Here is a 17,858-nt window from a genome sequence, read left to right on the forward strand (position 1 = left end):
TCATGGCTAATACCGTTCCTCCATGAAGATATCATGAACAAGTCATGGCTAATACCGTTCCTCAATTGGGTCATTTTCTACACACGTCAATGAATCAGATCAACAAACAATGACCGGCCCAAGTCACGTCCCAAAAAAAAAAGTCACGTCGGGTCTTCCAGCAACAAGCATGAAGATACACCTCAGGATTTGTATTCCCATAGGCATCATCCAAAAACTAGCTAGTCAAAAACAAAAAAACATCAGGCAAGCACAGCGGAGGAAGACCAATAAAAATTCTAGCAGCACTCAATTAAGAATGCTTCTGAATTAGACTTCAACACGAGGAGTCATCAAGGTATGCAGCATATATACACGACTATATCACATCTCACGGGTCCTCACCATTCACCAATGTTTAAATAGCCACAGTACCTCACCCTGACAACCTTCCTCTGTCACTAGCTAGCTCAGCATGATTTCACAGAAAGCGAATATTCTCTTCACGTTACACTATACTGCAAGAACAGTAGCAACTGAAGGCTGTTATAATAAGATCATCACGGCACTGCATGCTGGTGGCTTCATGACCAAAATATTGTTTTAGTGGAACAATTGCTTCATATGTTAAGTTCCAAAAAATTGCCAGTAGATCAGATAACTGGTTAAGCTTCTACTGCAGCTGCTTGATCCTCTTCTGACGATGTTTCTGGTGCAACGATCTCTTCAGACAAATCACTCAGGGAACCGTCTTCAGCCTCCTGCTCTTTAGGTGCTTCAGTTTCCATCAATTTCCTTAGTTTCATCTCTAGATCTTTAGCAACACACTCATTTTCAGTAAGGTAAGCCTTAAGGTTATCTTTTCCACGGAAATTCATGTCGTTGAATGTATAATATGCACCACCAGTCTTTTGGACAAGTTTGCGCTTCAGTCCGAGTTCAACAAGCTCAGAACTGCGGCATATCCCCTTTCCAAATTCAATCTCAAACTGTGCAGTCTTGAATGGTGGGGCATGCTTGTTTTTCACAATCTTCACAGCAACTTGACTACCTATTGTCTGCAAAAGAAGAAATAACCATTCAAAAGCAACATAAAGTTAAGTGCATACTGTTTCAGGAAGCACTAAATCTCATTACATGCAGAACAAATATATAGTCAGTTATTCTGATTCACTAAAACAAAACAGCTTACATTTATGCTTGTAGAGTGACAGCACATGTATGTGCCTATAAGTCGCCTATTCTATGTGCCTAGTGGTTCAGCTAAATAGGCCTCATGTGGACATGGACATCTCTGTTTCGACAGAGTCATGCTGCGAACTAATGTGTCTACTTGTTAAAGTATTGGCTAATAATAGAAGACAGGTAAAATGAAATGCTAAAGATATGGCTTAGTTAAATACCTCTTCGCCTTTCTTTACCAAACCAATACGCTTGATGTTCAAGCGAACAGAAGCATAAAACTTCAAGGCGTTGCCACCAGAAGTGACCTCAGTTGGTCCCCCAAATCCAAATGTGGCTACCTTGGCCCTGGTCTACAATGAGGATGAACAGACTAAGTTGGTAGTAAAAATACAGAGGTCATTTTAAGGAAAAGAAAGGATAGAACTCCATTAAAAAAAAAAGATGAGCTGCATGTAGAAATGCTAAGACCGCACAAGATCTGTAACCCTTCAAAAAAAGGATAGAACTGTTAACTAATGTTTCCTCATCAACATCATGGCATTCCTTTTTAGCGTTTAGGAGCATGTAATTCTGGAACTTGAAGGTAAAAGATGTACAAAAATTATATTACACCCTTAATTCTAGTTCAATATAGTGAACATGTTCGGACTTGTTTATGGATGCTTCGCTTCAATGAGGCACATAATCAATGCTACATAAATTACTTTAACCAAAGCTGAGAAAATTATGTATGACTAATACCTGATTAATAAATAACAGAATTGTCTGGGAAAGTGAAAGGGAGTGGCTCAGCTTGCGAAGAGCTTGGCTCATCAATCTAGCCTGAAGAGCAACATGTGCGTCACCCATCTCCCCATCAAGCTCAGTCTTTGGGACAAGAGCTGCTACCTGCATCATAGAATAAGATAATATAAAGTGTACAGCTAAATCTGAAAGAAAGGGATTCTTCCAGGCCATTAAGATTGAGCTGCATGCTTGAACTGCTAATTGGAAAATGTTTTCCGAAACAAAAATGGAACTGCGTCACTGCACAGATAGAGAACAACTCCACTCAAAAAGAGCGAATCAGATTGGCCAAGCAGCTAGATGGAAAAATGTCTTACACTGTCGACTACAACAACATCAACAGATCCACTTCGAATCAGTGTGTCCACAAGACTGAGTGCCTGCTCAGCACAGTCTGGCTGAGAAAGGAGTAAATTGTTAGTGTCAACGCCAATTGCCTCCGCAAGAGCTGGATCCAAAGCATGCTCTGCATCTACAAAGGCACAGTAACCTAGAAAACGGAAAAAATGTAAAGTTATAAATGTTTTAATAAAAGTTGAAAACCACAAGCTTAAGCATAGAAATTGTTTCACACTTAAAACTAAGATTTAAACTACCCAATTGATTGAGCAAGACAGGGGAAAATGATAAAGGATTAGTAGACAAACTATGTTCAAACTAGAGAAATGTGGCGTCCACGGCCGACACCTTTTCATGTTTAAGGTAAGACAGCTTTTCATTTGTACTTCAGGTATTGTAACTCCCGTTCTTCAAATAGCTTCTGTTTAATAGGCAGGCCAGTAATATTTTAAGGCTCTGTGAATGAAAATGAAAAACTACGTATGTTCATGATTTAATTACAGACGAACACTTCAAGGATTCTGATTTCGCAGGGAGGGAGTCGATTTTTATATTCACAACATCATGTGCATGCTATAAAATCCAAAACTTCATAGTTTTGGTTATACTACTTATAAAGGAGGTACTTTCCTCCTTTTTTTTCATATCCTAAGTAACAACTTGCTTAAGCAAGGAAGTCATATACTCTATATCATATACGCCGTGGGGAGGGAGCCCTGAGAGCACCCAAACACCCTCCGCTCGACACGTGCAGGGGGGAGGACGAGCGACGCGGGGCCTGGATTTGCCGTTCCGTCGTTTAGCCGCGGCTCTCTCACTGCGCGTGGGCCGCACCACCTCCCCCGCAGCGCCTCGCCTGCGCCTGGGTCCCGACGGGCTTATGTACACCCCGACTAGCCTCTGCTCCGGCCAGGCTCCTTCCCTGACCGCGGCGGCGGCGGAGCTCCCTTGCCGAGCCGCGGCGAGGCGGAGGCGCCAGTGCCGCCCTCCTCTGCTCGCCCGCCGGCCACGCCCTCCTCTGCTCACGGCTGGTGGCGCGGGCGCGGCACCGGTGAGGACGAGCTCGGGAGGGAGGAGCGGCCAGCTCCCAGCGCCAGGCAGCCCGCGCGTGTGGACTTGGTGGCGGCGGGCGGGAAGCGCGCGGCCGCGGCGGCAGTGGGCGGGCGCGCGCCCCACGCCCACCCGGGCGGCGTGGGGACGCGGCGGCGGCGGCAGCCTGGCCTCCGAGCTCTTTGCTTCCCCGTCTCTCTCTCTCCGTCTGGCATGGGCCCTCTCCAGCGGCCTCGAGCTTCGCCGGCGGCCCTCTCTCTCCCCGCTCGCCGGTCGGGTCGCCGGGATGGCACGCGAAGCAGCGGGGCTGCGGCGGGCGTGCGGGCAGGCGGGGCTGCGGCGGGCGTGCGAGCAGAGCGCGGCGTGGGCGCGCGGGTGGATCCGCCCCGGTCTCGAGCTCCCCGGCGTTGACGCCATGGCCGTGGGCCGCCGGCGACGCCCCTACGGCCGGATCCATGCGGTGGCTGTGGCCCGGGCGGCGCTGCGTCGGAGCAGGGAAGGCCTTGGGCGAGCTCCGCGCTGCCATAGGGCGGAGGCCGCAACGCGCGGCGCGCATCGGTGCGGAGGGGCGGCGGAGGCAGCGCGCGTAGCAGAGGCGCAGGACTGAGCAGCGGCGCGCGGAGGCCGTGGGGAAGATGGGATAGGGGATGGGATACAGTTGCCTGAGCCCGGCGCGGCGTAGCGCGCGTCCTGCCTAGTTATTCCAAGAGGGGTTGAAAGTTCTGAGCTTACCCCCATTCTTTTGAGCTTGTGCAATGACATGTAGAGCAAGAGTTGTCTTGCCTGAAGCCTCTGGGCCATAAACCTCTATGACACGCCCCTACAGAATAAAATGCATCAATGAAGAACACCAGAAACTCGACTAACTGAAATCTGTAATCTGAAAATAATATCATGCAATGATCAAAAATGAAAAGGAGCTCTACTCAGATCATTTATATGCAAATGCATACCTTTGGAAGCCCACCAGTTCCTAGAGCCATATCCAAAGCGAAAGACCCAGTAGATACTACAGGTACATCTCTATGGCCTTGTTTACGGCCAAGCCACATTATTGCCCCCTTCCCAAATGCAGATGTTATTTGGTCGATAGCCTGGTGTAATGCCAAGTCTTTCTTCGACATATTCTCCTCACCAGAGTCAGTTCCACTTGACTTTGACTTCTTTTTGGCTACATAGGCAAGGGAATCAGTAACCGATCCAGTAGGTAGTAGCAGATAAGCATAACAGAAAGAAAGGAAGAAATCATATAGTAGTATAATCAAGTTACTATGAAGGTAACAATACAATTAAGACAACAAAACTATGTGGATAGTATAAGCGGAACTACAGATGCCAATGTTCAGTACATATAATAAAAGCAGGTGCAAAGAGTATACGGGAATTAATATACAACCTTTAGATGAGAACTCTCTGTAATGAAACGTGGAGCCACAGATCCCTTGCGTATAGCTCTGCACAAGTATTAAAGCATCAGAAACATAGTAAATCACTGGGAAGAGTCTTTTTCTAATTCTAGTGCATGTATCTCATTGCATCCAAATAAGTCAATTGGATTACCATTGGCCATCCGGTTAGCATAGCACGAGACAGTTTGTAACCTCAGTTAAGGGCTTAAGGCAGTGGTGCCTATCTACTAATCTGACACAGACGCTTTAAGAATGTCATCAGAGTCAAAGCAATGAAATATTAATAGCAAGCGGGAGTGCTTATGACTTCTTATCATGGTAGGAAAACAAAAATTTACCACGCAGCATTGGAAAACGGCATTTTCCACAGTAGAGTGATATTTGGGGGGCGCTCCATAAAAAGCAGGGAGAAGTAAGCAAGTGGTCAACGTGTATCAATTTAGTGAGATGAAATAAGTCAGACACGGAACTAACAGGTTTGCCCAGTCGCCAACTGAGATTGGAATGGAGGAATCAGTCCCCAAAAAACCGCATACGAACAATCAGACCCCGCGACCGGTCTCCTCACTCCCAATCAGCACGGTAGAAAGACTAAACTAAACATATCGATCATTCCACCGGGAACCCACCCTTCGCCAACCCATCCCAGCCCAAAATCACAAAACCCATTGAATACAGCGGAGAGAACGGAGTGCTGGACCTCAGGGTGAGAAGAAGAGGAAGCGGCGGCGGTGAAGGCGCGCCGCAGCGACACGCGCCTGAGGAGGGCCGCCATGGCCGCGTCTTCGCCTCCAATCGCTAGGGCGGAGGAAGGGGGCTAGGGTTTAGGGGTTTTGCGGGGCACGGGGTTTTGGCTTCCGGCTCCGGCTCCTTTTGAGTCCTGTGTGTCTCCGCCTCTCCGGGCTCCCACTCCGCCTCCGGGTGTCGGGAAGAGCGCCCGACGGGCCGGCGGTCGCGGGAGTGCGGGACACCGCGATGGACCGCCCGTGGACCCATCTCAGCGCGGAGCCCGCTTGTCAGAATCACCGGATGACCCACCTGTGGACGTGGTCCACTGCGGTTTCTCCGTGCTGACTGGAAGTGGTGGGTCCACTGAAACTCATCTGATGGGCTCAAACACGGAGACCTCTCTTGGCCCATGAACTAACAAATACGGCTAGGCCCATCTGGCTCCGTCGTCTTCTTCCCCTGGACTGGACAGCTTGCTTTGCAGTTCGCGTGAGGCGGTTTTTTTATTTTTTTTTATTTTTTTCGTTTTTACAAAAATATATTTTCGATTTGAAAATTTACAGGAATATACCCGGCCGCCCCGCTGCCGGGCGGCCGAGACCTGGCCGCCCGGCAGCGGGGCGGCAGGGGCATTTCTGGAGAAAAAAAAATCGCGGAGAAAATTGCGCGTAGATCCCTGGGGCCGGTCGCCCGGCAGCGGGGCGGCCGGCCCTGGCCGCCCGGCTGCAGGGCGACCGGCTCTCTCACCCTTATATAAGGGTTGGCTGGTCCCCCACCCCTCATTTGCATCACTAAAATTCCAGAAACCAAGAAAAAAGAGGGAGAGAGGGAGAGAGGCGAAGCCCTGCCGGATTTTCGAGCCGGCGACTGCAGGTAACCAAAATTCTTCTACGCTTTACAAATAAATTATGTTGTAATTATTTTTGTTGAAATAGTAGATTAACAATCAATTTAATTATTGTTAGGAGTGATTAGTGGTACATTTAGGTGCAGTTATTTGTAATGATTAGCGTTGATACAGTACATTTAGTGTTAGAAAGTACTAGAAAATTGTTAAAGAAATATTAGAAATTCTTAAAAATTGGAAGATAATATTTAAAAAATGTTAGAAAATTGTAGAAAGTATTTTAGCAATCAGTTTAATTATTATTAGGAGTGATTAGTGGTACATTTAGATGTAGTTACTGATAATGATTAGCGTTGATATAATATATTAGCAATCTGATTGCTCACTTGTGATTGCCAGGACTCAACACCATGGCATCCTCAGGATCAACCTACATTCCATGGAGTAAGGTGACGGAAACAGTCCCCTAAGGAGTCCAGGTGCCTATATGTTTTTGCGGATCCTTGTGCAAACTAATGAAATCAAGGGTTTTGGGGGACGACTTTGGCAAAAGGTTCTTCATGTGCGAGAATTACGAGTACGACCCGCCCAAGCATTACGGCAAGGACCGAGCAAAGGTACTACAAAACACTATCAAAGTTTGTCACTTTTAAATCTAGTAATGACTTCTATCATGATTTGAGGAAAGACTCCACCGCCTCTATGTAATTTCGTGCAGTGGTTAGACACCGAGTAATGTCAGCAGAATAAGGACCACGTGGAGCGTCAAGCAAGGTGGGCTGCACAAAGGTGGCAACGAATACTGCATGAAGAACAGATGGAGGAGAAACGCAAAAAAACCAGAAAGAGATTCAGAAGAGGATTGCAGAAGTGGAACGTCAGAAGGCTGAGGAACGTAAAGCTGATAGGGAGAGGAAGCGAGAGAGGGCCCCCGTGCTAAGGAAACAGGGTCTGAAGCTATTAGGAAGGGAAAATATCCCCGGTGCACTTAGTAAAGCACCACCATGTAATCCCAACATTTTACATTTCCTAAGGCATGTTAGGTTTACTCACAACACAAGGTTATCGTGTTGCACATGTCATGCTTTTCATTGTTCAAGTACCTAGTAGTACGAACGCCTTAGGCCTCTACTTTATAATCGTATCATTCTTTACAAAACTCTTTTGCAAACCGGAAATTTATGATTCGTAACTACCCTTCTATTTTCAGTACACTACATTTAGTGAGCAATCTAATTGAACCAATCTACACATTTAGAACTGCAACCAAGAAATCTTACTACATAAATACCTTCGTAATATTAGATGCTACAATCTGGTGCAAATACATATCCAAATATAATGAAATGTAATTATCACATACAGGTCGGAATACATATCCATACATCTGGTTCAAATACATATGCGCACATAACGAAATCTAGACGCGACGGGCTCCAAAATCCGGAGGCAATCCATCGGTGGGATTTCCAGAAGGTCCAACCTCAGCACCAGCATTATCTTCTTGCATTTTAGGGCAATTCTTGTAAGTGTGACCATCTGCTCCACACAGGTTGCATCGTTTTTTCTTCTTTCCTGGCTCAGACTCATCCATTCCGTTACGGATACGAAGTGTTTGCCGTCGACCTACCCCTCTCCTAGCATCTGGATTGGGAATGTACAGTGGAGAGATATTTGGTGTAGTGAGTGATCCCAGACTATCTAAGCCATATATCTCACGGCCCCAAGTGTGCACAGCGGTTTCTTTTCTATAATATTGTGAAACAAAAACCCCAGGATCTAACCCAGATTCTGAACATGCCGCAATGACATGGGAGCATGGTAAGTGAAGAAGATGTGGCTTCTTACATCTGTAAAAAACCTTGCCTTCCGGCGTTATCAAGCAATCCTGAACGACCCTTTGTCTGCGGACACCATGCCCTGTCCTGTCCTTGCATGAAACCTCAAACCTTTAATCATTTGTGACCATGGAGACCACTCTGTGATATTGAGCCTTTTCAATCTTTTTTTTCATGTAGTTAGTGATCCTATTACAAAAAATCACTCCTAGATCATTAAGTAAGACAGCAGCTGTCTGGTACCGCTCTCTGAAGTACTTTGTGCATCCGTACATGATGAACTCAACTATGACAACAAGAGGAAATCCACGAACATAACGCATTATCATATTGTAACACTCTGCGTGGTTGGTTGTCTCGATCCCATATCGACGAACACCAGTGTCGTATAGAATTGACCAATTCTCCTTAGGTGCATCCTTAATCCACCGTGTGAAAAGTCCGCCGCCGGAACTTCTCCGGCTAGAGGTTGAGGCCTGTTCCTTTAGCAGCTCGGCGCATATGTTATCTAGCACCTGACACAATGCATCAAACTTCTGCTGCTGATTCTGAGTGCACAACCTCTTGAACAAATTCATAAGTTTCTTATTCTTGAAGCGCTCATAAAATTTTGCACCCATATACCTTATGCACCACCTACTCACAATATCTGGCCATAGAGGAGGTTGTCCTCGACTTCCTTCATGTAGTTGTCTTATTGCTGCTAGAAGACCTGCATGTCTGTCACTGATGAGGCAAACATGAGGCCTTCCAGCAACAACGTGAATCTTCACACGTTCAAGGAACCAGTACCAGCTATCTGTGTTCTCATTCTCAACACAAGCAAAGGCGATGGGAACCACCTGCTTGTTGCAATCAACTCCAATCGCTGTCAGTATTGTCCCCTTATATTTTCCTGTCAAGAATGTACCGTCAATACATAGAACAGGAAGACAATACATAAATGCTCTCACATATGCACCAAGGCAGAAGAAAGCACGAAGCAGAAACTCAGGTCCCCCATCTAAACTCGGTACAATATAGGTATCAGTCGCGCTTCCAGGATTTCTTTGCACAATTGCTGACAACATGTGAGGCAGGTTATCATATTATGCCTCATATGTGCCGAATCTCATCTCAAACACCTTTTGTTTTGCCCGCCAAGCCTTTGCATAGATAATTTTGTATTGAAAACGGTCGTCGATGTCCCTAATTATCAATTTTGGCTCATGGTCAATTTTGTCCAGAATCACCCCATACATCTTCTTGGCCACGAAAATGGATGTGATGTTACGGTGAGTTTGCGCAACAACAGTTAATTTACATGTATGTAGTGTAACAATTGAACACTCCCAGTGTGTCTTGTACTTACCCTTGTAGGCATGTACTCGCCATGTACAATCGTCATTGACACACTTCACCTCATATTCTTTGCTGCTAGACTTCACAACTCTGAATTCCTTCCTCAACGATATAGCCCAAAGCTTCACAACATCCTTCACAGCTTCAATGCTATGATACTTTGCTCCCTGTACAACCTCATTCTCTTTTTGTATTCGTACTCATTACTCCTAATATCCTGTATCACCGGATTTCCAAAAACCCTTGTCTCGCCATTCACCTAGCAACGGGTAGTCCTCATCGTCTGATGAGTCCCCACATTCTTCCATCATTCGAGCCTCCTGGTCTTCATTCTGTATAGCTTCCACTATTCCAGGTATCCGCTCCCCCTCATCAGCTAAACCTTACGGTTCAGGTTGAATGACATGCACGTTCTGATCTTCTTTTTCTCCTACCTGATCAGCTATACCTTGCGGTTCAGGTTTGTAAGGATCGATGGACCAAGAGGGGGGGTGAATTGGGCCTTTTTCAATTTCTAAAGCAAGGTAAAACAACCTTAACCTATGCAATACTAGTAGGGCACCAATTCACCAACCGGATAACTAAACTACCTACACAAGCTAAGAGAGATAAAAACAAAGTAAAGCCTAGCAAGGTAGAGCTAAGTTATGATCTCTAAGTCAAGCACATGAGTAAATTGCATGAAAGAAAATGCTTGAATAAAAGGAATGGACAAGAGACAACCGGATTTTTTCCCGTGGTATCGATGTGTTGGCACACACCCCTAATCCACGTTGTGACACTCACAATGAGTCTTGTCACCTCCCAAGTCACCGAGACGAGGGCGCTCACTAAGAGTCTCCGTTCACCATCCCGGCGTGGTGGAGATCAAGCCACGTACAATCTTCTTCTCCGGGCTCCCACAATCCTTGGCAAGCTCCGCGAGAAACACCTCGATCACCAAGATCGCCTAGGTGATGCCAATCACCAAGAGTAACAAGCTAAGGCCTTCACTTGAGCAAGAACCGATCACCAAGAACGGATGCACACTAGCTTCTCTCTACTCAAGTCCTTAATCTTGCTTCTTGATTGATTGAAAGCACAAGTATGTGAATGATGAAGCTCAAGGTGGCTCTTGACTATGGTATGAGTGTTTGGATGTTGCCTGGTGTCAAGAGTGGGCGAAATGACCCATTGGAGGGGTATATATAGGCAGCTCACACAAATAGAGCCGTTGGAGAAAAGCTGCCAGAAAACTGCGTAGCGCCGGTTAATCCGACGTACCCCCCATTGTCATCGTCGGTTTAACCGGTGAATGTAAACTGCCTCTTCTGAAAACTAGCCGTTACAACTGGGGCAGATTAACCGACGTAGCATCGGTTTAACCGGTGAGTGTAGTTGTCCACTGAACCACTGAAAAACCAAGTCTCTGGACAACTGCACCGACGTTAACTCAAACCTATCGTCGGTTTAACCGGTGAGTACAACTTTTGAATTCCTCTGAAAAAACCATCTCACTGGTCAATTGCACCGACGTCTTGATTCAAACAGCGTCGGTTAATCCGGTGAATAGAACTTGAATTGCCCTGGAAAAACCAACTCTGGACTAATGCACCGACGTTAAATTCAAACACGTCAGTTTAACCGGTGTATTGAATTTGTCCAGACTCTGCTGACTTCGTTTAACCGACGTATAGAAAATTGAGAGCGTCGGTTAAACCGGTGTATAGACTTTTTCTGATTTTGTCTTTTCTGATTTGAGTCTTGAATGAAATCCAAATATTCTTGAGATATAGTTTGAGAACCACTTATTTGAACTTCTAGAAACCTGAGTGACCATAGTGTGCATCCATTTTCAAATGACCATGTCCATGCTCAAGTTACTAAGCCTTAACCCCTCTTAATAGTGCGATCACTACAAAACTATAAAACCTATACTAACCTAAGTGTCCTTCTCAACCTTGTGACACTTAGGACTAGAAAGATCCTTAGCCTTGACATATATAAGTTGAAAACCGAGATCGCCTTTTAGAATAACCGAAATTGAGGGGCCTCTTTTGACATATGACCAAATGAGCGATAAAGATCTTTTAAGCTGCACAAACTCATTAGTCACAATAATGGTTGTCATTAATCACCGAAACATACCATGAGGGCCTAGATGCTTACAATCTCCCCCTTTTTGGTGATTGATGACAACACAAACATAAATAACGAGAGAGCGAGAAAGATAAAACAGGATAAACACAAGCAAACTCGAAAGCAGGACCAAAGAGCTCAAAGGCTCAAACGAAATCCATAGATATGTCTCAAAGAACGGCATACTCAAGCGACAAAAGTACATATCCATGAATTAACACCAAATGTGATACAAAGAATCAAAGTCCTGATAACTACGAGCTCTCTCTAGCTCTACCCTCCCCCTAACTCTGGTGCTCCCCCTAACACCTCTCCCCCTTTGGCATCAAAGCACCAAAAGGCGAGCTACGGGTCGTGCTGTCGTGGTACGGCGACGAAGCGGTCCGGGTCGTCGTCGTCGGACGGAGAACTCTCACCCTCGGTGACAGACGGAAGCTGCTGGTCTGGGTCTGAGCTCACTGGGGGAGTAACTGTCGTGGAGGCTCTCGTGCTGGCACTGCCTGGTAGAGGATCCGTAGAAGTCGTAACCGGGTCAGCAGAAGAAGTATCAATCTCTGAAGAGGTGACTGCTGAGGCTGCCGGCTGCGTCGACTGTGGAAGCAGGGACTCCTCTACTGCTCCTCCCCCTGAAGGTGCTGCCTGAAGTGAGGAGGGGAGGGCGACCGACTGAACCGCTGGCGGTGAGTCCTGAAAGAGTGTGGTCGCCGGCAGTGGTGAAAAGAGCGGACGACCAGCAGACCCAAAGAGTGCTGACATCGAGAACGTGGTCTCCGGTGTCGCTGAGGTAGCTGGAGCTGCAGTAGGAGCTGGAGGAGGAGGAGCTGGTGTGACGGCAAGCTGAGGTGCTCCTACACCCTGAAGTCCGGGCTGCTGCTGCTGTGGGGCGAGTCCGGTGTGAGAGTAAAGCTGGGAGATCATCCCGAACATCGCCATCATGCCCTGCTGCATCTGCTGGAACTGAGCATCTGTCCTCTGTGAAACTCTGTCAATGAGGCCGACAAAACGCTCCTCTGTCGCTGCACGCTCTCGGGCTGCCTCTCTCTGAATAGCAGCAATCTGAGCCTCATGGGCTCTCCTGGCCTCCTCCTGTGCAAGCCTGTCCTCTCTCTGCTGAGTCACGAGCTGCTGTAGAAGTGCGGTGAGCTCGGACGGCTGAGACACCTGGGACTCAGAGACTGTAGCAGGTGCTGGTGACTCTGGAGCTAGCTCTCTAGACCCCCCTGCCTCGTGGTCGTGACTAGCTGGGGCTGCTGCAGGGAAGTACTCTACGTCCTCGGAGGAGTCTGACTCAAGCTCAGACCAGTGTATCTCATCCTCTCCTCCGGGAAGCTGTGCCTCGGCGGCAAGCAGTGCCTCGTCCTCCTGTGCTACACGGGCCTGTGCCTCTGGTGACAACTGTGCCATGGCAGCTCTCTCTGCCTGTCTGCCCCTCCTCCGGTCCTGTGGAGCTGTCGGTCGGTAAACTGGGAACCGGGGAGCCTCGTCGTGACGGTAGGGAGCGCTGATGGGTGACTCTGCTGGCACAATCATAGAACATATATAACTGATCCAGTGTGCAAAGGGAAACTGTCGCACCACACCCATCCCGTCTGTAATCACATCCTCTATCTCAGCCAGAATAAAGTCAACTATGTCAAACGGCTCGTGAGTGAGGATGTGTAGAAGCAGGAGCTGCTGCAGTCCTGTAAACCCCTCTGGGTAGCCACTCCTCGGTAGCAAAGTCCTCCGGAGTGCCATGTGTACTGCGTATGCCTCTGGGGTCAGCAGGCTGGGAACTCTGGCGTAGGAGGCAGGGAACGGCTGGCGGAAACACTGAGAGATCGCCTCATGAGAGGGTGCAATCCCGCCAATCATCGCTCTGCGTGGTGGATCTGCATCTCCGTAAACCATCTCGTGCAGCGAGACGTCAACTAAGTCAACTCCGAGAATCCCTGCTATCGTCGCTCTCGACAAACCAAAGACCTGACCTCCATAAACAAAGTGTACTGCTCGACGCTCGGGAGCAATCCAGGCCGTGGCATAGAAGACTCTGACCCAGTCCTCAATATATCTGTTCTGCTCAATCTGGAGTAACCTGGGCAGGCCCCTGAAGTGAGCGAAGTGCTCTCTGACATCTGCTCCCCCTGCGGCTGTCCTCAGAGACACCCAGTCAAGCACTCTGTGCGGGAAGATCCTGTGACCCCGCCTCTGGTAGGTCTCGTAGAAACTGGCCTGATGAAGCGTCCAGAACCTACGGTCAACTCGGCTGTCACGGGTCACGGGGAACCAGTCCTCCTCCTGAACACTCCATCTGAGCCTCTTGACCTTCGCCGCATTGGCCTTGGTCAAGTTCTGGAGCAGCACACCTGGCTCCAAACGCACAACAGTGTCCATACGGAACACTGCGCGCTCGGCCTCTAGGGCCTCGGCTCTACGAGCTGCTGCTGCTGCAGCTGTGGACCTGCGAGGCTCCTGTGGCTGGTGACCTCCTCGCGTCCTCGGTCCAGTGCGACGCTCGGTCGCTGGTGAAGTCTCTGCTGCTGGGGATGTCTGCCGAGTGCGGCCAGACCGTCGTAGAGTCGGTGACTCCTGTGTGCTCTGCCCCTGAGACTGCTCGGACTGCTCTGCCTCTGAATCTGAATCTGCAGCTGTATCTGACTGATCTGACTCTGCTGCTGCTGCTGCTGCGGCTCTGGTGGCCCTGGCACCTCTGACTCTACCCATGCCCCTGCCTCTGCCTCTGCCTCTGCCTCTGGGGTCCTCCCTGATCTGGAACGGGCGAGCGCGGCCTGATGCCTGCTCCTCGGCGGCCTTGGCCACCATCTCGGCCCTCTCGGCCTCCTTCTCTGCACGTGTCCGCTTGCGAGCGGGCTTCTCGACCATAACTTCCTTCCCTTTCCTCTTCTCGCGACCCATCTCGACTGACGGTGAGCGAAACACGAACGCGGCGCGAAAGAAGCAGCCCAGGCAAATCGTCGAGCACCTGGTGAGCGCAGATCGGCTGCGGCTGCGGCGTGGAGGTGCGGCTGCGTGGGCGGCAAGGCGTGTGGGAGCGGCGGCGTGGCTGCGAAAGTGGTGGTGGCGGCTTGAGTTCACGGCGGTTGGCGACCGTGGCGGCGAGCAGCGGCGTGGGTTGTGCAGGTGCGCGCGGGCGGCGCTGGGTGAGCGCGAGGGTGCGCGGCGGCGGCTAGGAGTGACGGCGCACGGCGGCGGCAAGGTGGAACGGTGGTGGCAGCGCGGGCGCACGGCGGCGGTGGAGAGACGGCGGCGGCGCGAAGGGAAGGCGGCGGCGGCTCGAAGATGGATGCGGGCGAAACAGAGGAAAGAGAGGCGGCGGCTAGGAGTGACTCATATATGACAGGTGGGACCCGCGATTTTCCTTTACACCGGTTGATCCGACGCGTAGGGTTTGAACGCCGGTTGATTGCGTCGGTGTAGTTCACCCGAGATTCTACCAGATCTGTTTTTGAACGCCGGTTGAACCGATGCTGTCAAAAATGAACTCGTCGGTTGATTGATCAAAACACCGGTTGATTGCTAGGTCTGATTTGCATTTATGATCACCGGTTGATCCGATGCACTGACTTTTGAATACGCCGGTTGAACGCCTGAAAACTTGACTGAGCTGAGACAAACTTAGTAACGCCGGTTAAACCGATGATGATGCTCCATTGAACGTCGGTTTAACCGGTGAAGCCAAAAACCCCACACTCAGCTCACTCTTCTATGCTAAGTCCAATAAACTTATAAAATTCAAATAAACTCAAGTTAATGGACTTGCATAGGCGACTTTACCCCTCAAAATAAATAGGATAGCACACTTGCTTAAATAAATTTCTTTTTAAACACAAGGAAAAGCCGCAAGAGAGACAAAGCGCCAAATAAAATGTATGAGCCATGTCATAGGAATATTGAAGATAGAAAGCTTCAAACTCATCATGACATTGCTCACTAGGCAATAACGTACCTAACACTTTGCTCTTTTCACTTTTCATGAATTAAGATCTTGTATATGAAAACAAGTCTCATTTTCATCAAGTGATCTCCTTTGTGACCCTTACGCATGCAATGATGATGCAAACTACAACCACATGCGAAAGTATAATAAACATGAAGTGCACATCTATATGACAAGAAATGCATAACAAGAAATTAAGATCTACTTGTCAAGTTTGAACCCACGGGAAGCTTCTTCATGATGAGCCTTTCTACAAGCCTAGAGGAAAACAAGTGGACCACCACCTCTAGCTAAACCCTTGCTCATCACTATCTTACCATGGTTAGACAAGTGTCCTATATGTATGTATTTTTCTATATGACATGGCAACTTACATGACGTTTGCCGCATCTAACACATTGAGCTCATTTCTTAGCCTAACAAAGGTACTCTCGTCTAGAGGTTTTGTGAATATATCCGCCAATTGCTCCTCGGATCTCACACCTTGAAGGGAAATGTCCCCCTTGGCTTCGTGATCACGCAAGAAGTGATGGCGAATATCAATGTGCTTTGTGCGAGAGTGTTGAACTGGATTCTTGGCAATTTTTACGGCACTTTCATTGTCACAAAGGAGTGGGATCCTATCTAGTTTCACACCAAAGTCCAAAAGGGTTTGCTTCATATATAGGATTTGGGCACAACATGCACCGGCCGCTATATATTCCGCTTCCGCGGTGGACAAAGCCACGGAATTTTGCTTCTTACTCGACCAAGAAACTAGAGAACGCCCAAGCAAGTGGCAACCCCCGGAGGTACTCTTGCGATCCACACGGCTTCCGGCAAAATCCGAATCCGAGTATCCCAAGAGATCTAAACTAGCGCCTTTGGGGTACCACAAGCCTATGCTAGGAGTGTGCTTGAGATACCGAAGGATCCTATTCACAGCCGAAAGGTGTGACTCCTTTGGGTTAGCTTGAAAGCGGGCACACAAGCACACACTAAACATTATATCGGGCCTAGATGCGGTAAGGTAAAGCAAAGACCCTATCATAGAACGATAGAGGGATTGATCAATCGGTTTACCGTCCACATCCAAGTCGAGATGCCCATTTGTTGCCATGGGTGTCTTGATTGGCTTGCACTCATCCATCTTGAACTTCTTCAAGATATCTTTGGTATACTTTTCTTGATGGATGAATGTCCCTTCCTTCATTTGTTTGACTTGAAAACCAAGGAAGAAGGTCAATTCGCCAATCATGGACATCTCGAATTCCCTAGACATCATGGTAGCAAACTCATGGCTTAGTAAATCATTAGTTAAGCCAAAGATAATATCGTCAACATAAATTTGACAAATAAAAAGATCCCCGTTGACGTCTTTAGTGAACAAAGTGGTGTCCACCCTCCCGATCTTGAAGCCTTGCATGATTAGGAAGTCACGAAGCCTCTCATACCAAGCCCTTGGAGCTTGTTTGAGCCCATAGAGTGCCTTGTGCAACCTATAAACATGGTTAGGATTCCTCGGATCTTCAAACCCGGGAGGTTGCTCAACATAAACAAGTTCGTTAATAACGCCATTTAAGAATGCACTTTTCACATCCATTTGATACAACTTAATGTTATGATGTGAAGAGTAAGCAAGAAGGATACGGATAGCTTCAAGTCTTGCGACCGGAGCAAAAGTTTCACCAAAATCCAAACCTTCGACTTGAGAGAACCCTTTTGCCACAAGTCTTGCTTTGTTGCGTATCACCACCCCATGTTCATCTTGCTTGTTTCGAAAGACCCACTTGGTGCCGATGATGTTCTTGTCTTTCGGAGGAGCTTCGAGGACCCAAACTTCATTGCGGGTGAAGTTGTTCAACTCATCTTACATGGCCATCACCCAATCCGAGTCCTCAAGCGCTTCCTCTATGCTAGTGGGTTCAATACAAGAAACAAACGAGTGATGTTCGCAAAATGAAGCATGTTTAGAGCGAGTTCTTACTCCCTTGGAAGGACTACCAATGATTTGACCAATTGGATGATCCTTGGAGATGCGACCATGCTTCACTAGCGGTACTTGCGTTGATGCTTGTTGGGGTGGATCATGAGTGACTTGTGCTTGTGGTGGAACACTTTGCTCTTCTTGTTCTTGAACTTGGGGTGTTGGTGTTGGCATATCTTCTTGAGGTTGTGTATCATCTTTTTCTTGATCTTCATCCACTTGGGGCGCCGTGGAGGTGCTTGGTGTAGATGAGGAAGGTCCTCCCCCTTGATCATTGTCTTCATGCACCTCTTCCGGCTTGATATCCCCAATGGACATATTCTTCAAAGCTTAA

General features: G+C 48.1%; 1 protein-coding gene across 2 annotated transcripts; it reads right to left on the minus strand.

The window, feature by feature from the left end:
- Positions 1 to 260: 260 nt before the first annotated feature.
- On the minus strand, positions 261 to 5,685 carry LOC120710389 (DNA repair protein recA homolog 3, mitochondrial-like). 2 transcript variants are annotated; one of them, XM_039996050.1, is made up of 8 exons: positions 5,449 to 5,685; positions 4,736 to 4,793; positions 4,293 to 4,510; positions 4,072 to 4,159; positions 2,268 to 2,440; positions 1,906 to 2,052; positions 1,383 to 1,514; positions 261 to 1,037 (listed from the first exon to the last, which is right to left on the minus strand). In XM_039996050.1, exons 1-8 carry the CDS (start codon positions 5,521 to 5,523, stop codon positions 645 to 647), a joined length of 1,284 nt encoding a protein of 427 aa, XP_039851984.1. In that variant the 5' UTR covers positions 5,524 to 5,685; the 3' UTR covers positions 261 to 644. The 2 variants fall into 2 exon arrangements, with proteins under 2 accessions (XP_039851984.1, XP_039851985.1); XM_039996051.1 differs by lacking the exon at positions 5,449 to 5,685 and adding an exon at positions 4,900 to 4,985.
- Between the last annotated feature and the right edge of the window lie 12,173 nt (positions 5,686 to 17,858).

Source organism: Panicum virgatum, chromosome 5K, assembly GCF_016808335.1.
Source record: "Panicum virgatum strain AP13 chromosome 5K, P.virgatum_v5, whole genome shotgun sequence".
In the NCBI taxonomy this organism is placed as follows: Eukaryota; Viridiplantae; Streptophyta; class Magnoliopsida; order Poales; family Poaceae; genus Panicum; species Panicum virgatum.